Here is a 5,431-nt window from a genome sequence, read left to right on the forward strand (position 1 = left end):
TTAGCTCAGAACGCTTTACACTGACAGCCTTTGTTGTGTTTAATTGCTAGCTGGTAGCCCAGCAGTAAAACCACTCGTTATGTATGCAAGGCCATTTTCTTTTTTACACACGTCTCATTAGTATGTGATGTACTTGTGCAAAGTGACACCTGTGCGAGGTCACATTGCACTGACAACCTCGGTCAGGTGACAAGGACAAATAGGAAGTGGCAGTTCCAGTTCGTGTTGTTTTACTCAAGCCCAAAAAGCCAATGCCGGCAGCACCACCTACTGTGGCTAAAGTAGGATGGTTAATGATAAATCGCCAGCCTGGATTATTCTGGTCAAACAGAAATTGAAAATGCATTTTATAACCTTAACATGTTTATTAAATAATATTAGGCAGTCATGCTTGAATAGGTAAACCATGGATTTGGGTTTTAAAAGTGGGTTTTTTTGTGATAATATAAGTCTATGGTTAAACCTATCACCCTTTAGCCACTGGGGACGCAAACAATGTGAAAAATACTCATAAGTCCTTTCTGCCATGGGACCTTTTAGCCCCTCAAAAAGGCAATTCATTTGCCAAAAGGAAAGGAAGAATTCCTGTCAGTCTAATAATTACCAAGGACATAAAGTAAGCCAGATCCTAAGGATGAGATTGAGATTAAGGGCAAAAGATACAAAGGAAAAGCAAGAACATAATGTTAAGGATGGACACAGAATCATCAGGGTGTGATTAACTTTAGGAAACTAGAGTGGTAATTAACATTTTGAGTTATACCAAATAAAGGTACATGATTATATACTGATGTATTGGAGCCCCCCCCACCGTAAGAAACACTACGCAAAGCGGTATGCCACTCAGGGAGCGAGTATCGCCAGCAAAGAGAACGCTCATGGAGGGGTTATGTCTGATGAAGAAGAGGAAGGGGTGGTCTGCGATGAACGTGGCAGATGGAGAACTTATCGCGCAAGACTCCAGCATCATGACAGCAGCAGTGACAGCAGCAGCCTCAGTTCCCTTGTCGTTGACCTCCACAAAAGCCTTGTGGACAACTTTTGACAGTCCCAGCCATTCGGCAGGGACATACCTGTCACAAAAAGAAGAGCGATATTTTAATACATTTAATGCAGTCTTACCCAACAACATGATTAAAATAATTGGGAGATACCTCTGTATTATCTTGGTCTTTCAACTGACAGGAGACATTCAGGTTTCAGCTGCTGTTCTTTAAAGATTAGATGCAGAACAAGTCCTACAGAGAGTCTGCCTGTCAAAGGCATCCATGCCCTGATGACCGGACTTACTCCATGTAATAGACTCTCCATCTGAAGAGCAGCCCCACTGGACCACTCAACGTTATCCCTCATGTCTGGAAGAGGGCACTCCGTAAAGTTTCATAGGTCAGACGGCTTCTCAAGATGGGGGTGGAATGGAATCAGGTATGAGTTTATCGTTTCTGGGGTTTCTTATGTGGGAAAGTGTGGTGTGTGTGTGTTGCCTTCTCAGACCGTAGTACTGTCCTCATTCTCATTGGGTAAAAAAGATGAGATCAGTCTTCCCTTTGTAGGCATCTCTAGGATTGTCAGCAGAGGGTTTTAAACATTACAGTACCTATACTGTATGACACTGGGTGACCAACTGAGTTGTGTATCAACAAGATAGTTCGTCATGTGTATCTGTACGTGTGTGGTGTCTGATTTTGCTGCAACACTGGAATTTCCCTTTTTTTTTGAGATCAATAAAACTCTATAGTTCATGGGATGACATGCACAAATCTTCACACAGTTACGTACGGTAAAATGGATCAGAACCAAAAACTTCCTCCGCTCAATCATCCTCAATGGCAAGGCATTAAATTCCTGTTTACAAAAAGTTATAATGATTGGTTTGATTGTTGACTTGTCAGGTAATTTTTACAATAATCAATCAATTGCTCAGTACCTTGCAGTTTGGCCTTACGGGTGTGGAGAAAGGGGACAATGGCTGTAGGGTGCATATCTTCACTGGATGGTTCTATCTGAAAACACACTGCACTTTTAGAAACACATACACAGGCTTGGGGGGTGAGGTTTCCCTCCTCAGCTAATCATTTTCCGAAAAGCTGAGAGGCTGGGTGACGGCGGCCTCAGTTATTTGTGTTATTAAGCTAGTTTGGGAGTCACCAAAGTCACGCAATAAACAAAAACAAAACTAAGAGATGAGGTCGGGGTAGATAAGCAGCTCTAATTCCTGGTAGTTCCATTAGTAAGGTCGTTTGATGGTGGCTTGTAAGAACCCATCGAGTTTCCCTGCTATTAAAAAGGAGGCTTGTGGCCAAGGTAAGTGGTGGGATAGTTAATATAGACATTAAATAGGGCATAGTAATTAAAATGTATTCATGTTTTACCCTCTGTTGTCTACGGAGTCAAATTTGACCCTCTTCCAAACATTCTCATCTAAAAACGTATTCGAGGATGGTCCAAACACGCTCCTCACAGTTAACTGAAAATGTGTAGTACTTTCATGAATAGGGGTGTTTTGTCAATTTAAGCATTGGAGAAAAATAATTGATAAAGAACTTGTGTGACTAATGTAAAAAAAAAAACTCCAAATTAAACATTAAAAAAAGACAACTGTCAATAAAAGGTCTCTTAAATGTGAAAAGAATGCCAAAAAAAAGTGACAAAATGTCAAAAACTTCAAACGTTGAAAAAAGTGACAAAAACCATTGGAGGAGGAAAGACACAAAAGGGTCAAAAAGACAACCAAAAACAAAAAACGAACTTTGGATCCGACAAAAAACAAAAAAACAACTTTGCAGGTCGGCGGGGAAGACCACATGAGGTCATTTACCTGCTGGCTAAAATGTGTGTTGCTGTTCACCGTTTGATTTAACGTGAATCGGTCCATGGTGGTACCGGTAATTGGTTGGAAGCCAAAAAAGTACTGAGTTCGGTACCCAACCCTTGCCCTGAGTGTAGAATATTTTCCTTACCTTTTTTCAATACGTTCAAGAGACGTCGAATTAGTGTCTGATTGGCGAAAGGGTTTGCTACCATATCATTGATTTTAAAACCCATTTTACCTGACTTCTGTCAGTGTTAGTTAACTGAATGCTTTCTTTGAGCAGTGTTACCTGGTTGAGTCTAAAGTGAGCATCCTGTGTGTCATGCTGCTGAAATTTCTCGTTCCAGTTACTTTTGAAGTAGATGGCATTAACCAGCACCAGCCTGCTCAGGCTGTCCACGTCACCCTCTGCCAACAGATCCTTAATTTTATCTGGTGAACAAAATTGACACATAAGTGAAGCAATGGCACACATCTGAAAGAAAAGTGTTGAAAAATGGTTGCTGCCATGTTTCCATTGGTGTTATGTGTATGTAAGGGTGTAGATCTACCTTGAGTCTGCTTCTGCACCCAGCTGTTGATCTTGAGTCTGGCGGCCTCTGAGCCACCTTTGAAGTCCACAGTCTCCAGCTCTGCGTTGTAGTGATTATGGTTTTTCTACGAAATCTGGAACCATCAAAAAAACATATACATTATGATCACTAAACAATATTAATCCTTTGCTTAACTTAGTAGTGAACTATAAAAGTACTAAAACAAGAGAGCACAATCACAAAGCATACTTATCACTCCATCATCATTCCTCTTACAGAGCAAATATTCGCTGAGCCTCTCACACCACACTACTGTACTATGAAGATGCATGCACACATGCTACACACACATCAACAACACTGGAAGGGACCGCGCCCCGTACAGCCTGTTGGCACACTGAGGTATAAGGGCATCAGCCTTGTTGAGCTCGCATCAGCAGTTGGGCAAAGCAAATGGACATCATCCTGACAAGCCTGGTTTCAGGCACGGTGGACCAAAGGAGAGACAATGTTACAGAGATGCACTGTGGACCGGTCTATTCTAAAAGTAGATTAGACCTGGAATCTGTGATTAGTGATGAGACTAGAGACTAATAAGAAAAAGTTTTCCTTTAAGTTGGTGAATTTGCTGGGCTCATGCTATGCATACTTACATAAAGGTACCAGACATGGTGCTCTTTGGGGCTTTTATATAGACCTTAGTGGCCCTAATACTGCTCTGAGTCTTTAATAGACCTTAGTGTCCCATAATACTGGTAGGGATCTCTTTCCCAAAATCAGCCTTGGGCAGAAATTCCAGCACTAGAGCCAGTCCCTCAAGGCTTTCTTAGTATCCTAGCAGGCTGCGGGGAACGCATATCAATGTTAAAACATCAGAAACGGGAAATTCAGGCATGGGACCTTAACTGATGGTGTAATAGAGTACCACAGTACGCGACATTCTGAGTGTAATCTTTCACAATATTAAACATTTCAAATGACGGGGATGTTCTCTTGGAAACATTTGGATTTGGCAGAGATCTGATGGCGCCTCTTCACAAAATCATTCTGAACCGCCTGCGAGTAATCGGTTACTTTTATGACAGATGGAGTGGGTGTGAGTGGGTGGGTGTGGTGGAATAACTCTGACATCTGGGTGGCGGTGGCTCGGCCCACCAGCATCACCATAGCCAGGGGCTAAGAGATGCTGAAAGGGGAGAGAAGCGTTTGCAGTCTTGTCGTCATCTCCAAAATTTTGGAGCAAGCCGAGAGAAGGTGTGTGTGGCCGGGAAGAGGGGCTGGAGATGCCATGGTGTCTGAAAAGGAGACGAGGAACAGAGCATTCAATTATACGACGTAAAAACAAGTTATTATCTGACTGGTTATTTATCTTATTCATTGGGCAAACTCCACTGAAATATTGAATTTACAATTAGCCTCTGAACAGGATCTGAATGTAAATATCTAAATATTGAGACAATTTTAAACCAGTAAGGACGCAGTTTAGACAGAAAATATTAAATAAAAAAACAAATGTAAATGTTCAGAATCGCGTTTGGCTAGCCAAACTAAAGATTCATGTTACATAAGGGCTAATATATATTATATGTACATACATACACCAATTTACTATTCATAACACCAGACAATGCGGGAATAAATGTGTCTAGTCGGGATCAGTTTACCTTACTGCTGTTAAACAAACTAATATTGTAATATAAATAATCATATATCACAAAATGATAATGCAGACTCATCTCCCTCCCAAATTTCTGGTGCTCCTCAAGTAATAAGGGTTTTCCTGTTTCCACACGAGAAGACTTCTGGCAAAGCTTGATATTAGTTCACGAGGACTCCTGAAGCCTGAAAACCAGTTCAACCCATCCTGTTAAAAATGTGTCACCCCTCCGAGATTAAGGATAGCTTTTGGTTCCAGCGGTAGGCGGGGGGAATTAGGTATTGACGGTGGGTTCGCAGGTCTTTGGGACACACAGGCGAACCTGATTCAGCAGCACTTGAAGCAATTCTGAAACTTACCCGAAGTGTATGAACTTCCGGAAAACTAGTCTTTTGTGTCTTGTTGTGGAAAAGTACGCTGAAATCATCA

General features: G+C 41.6%; 1 protein-coding gene across 1 annotated transcript; it reads right to left on the reverse strand.

Moving 5' to 3' along the window:
* Positions 1 to 724: 724 nt before the first annotated feature.
* Positions 725 to 4,512, reverse strand: LOC116699363 (serpin B6-like). Its single transcript, XM_032531899.1, has 7 exons — positions 4,420 to 4,512; positions 3,364 to 3,469; positions 3,102 to 3,244; positions 1,928 to 2,003; positions 1,184 to 1,355; positions 841 to 1,073; positions 725 to 732 (listed from the first exon to the last, which is right to left on the reverse strand). Exons 1-7 carry the CDS (start codon positions 4,510 to 4,512, stop codon positions 725 to 727), a joined length of 831 nt encoding a protein of 276 aa, XP_032387790.1.
* Positions 4,513 to 5,431: the final 919 nt, after the last annotated feature.

This window comes from Etheostoma spectabile, chromosome 12, assembly GCF_008692095.1.
Source record: "Etheostoma spectabile isolate EspeVRDwgs_2016 chromosome 12, UIUC_Espe_1.0, whole genome shotgun sequence".
Taxonomy (NCBI): Eukaryota; Metazoa; Chordata; class Actinopteri; order Perciformes; family Percidae; genus Etheostoma; species Etheostoma spectabile.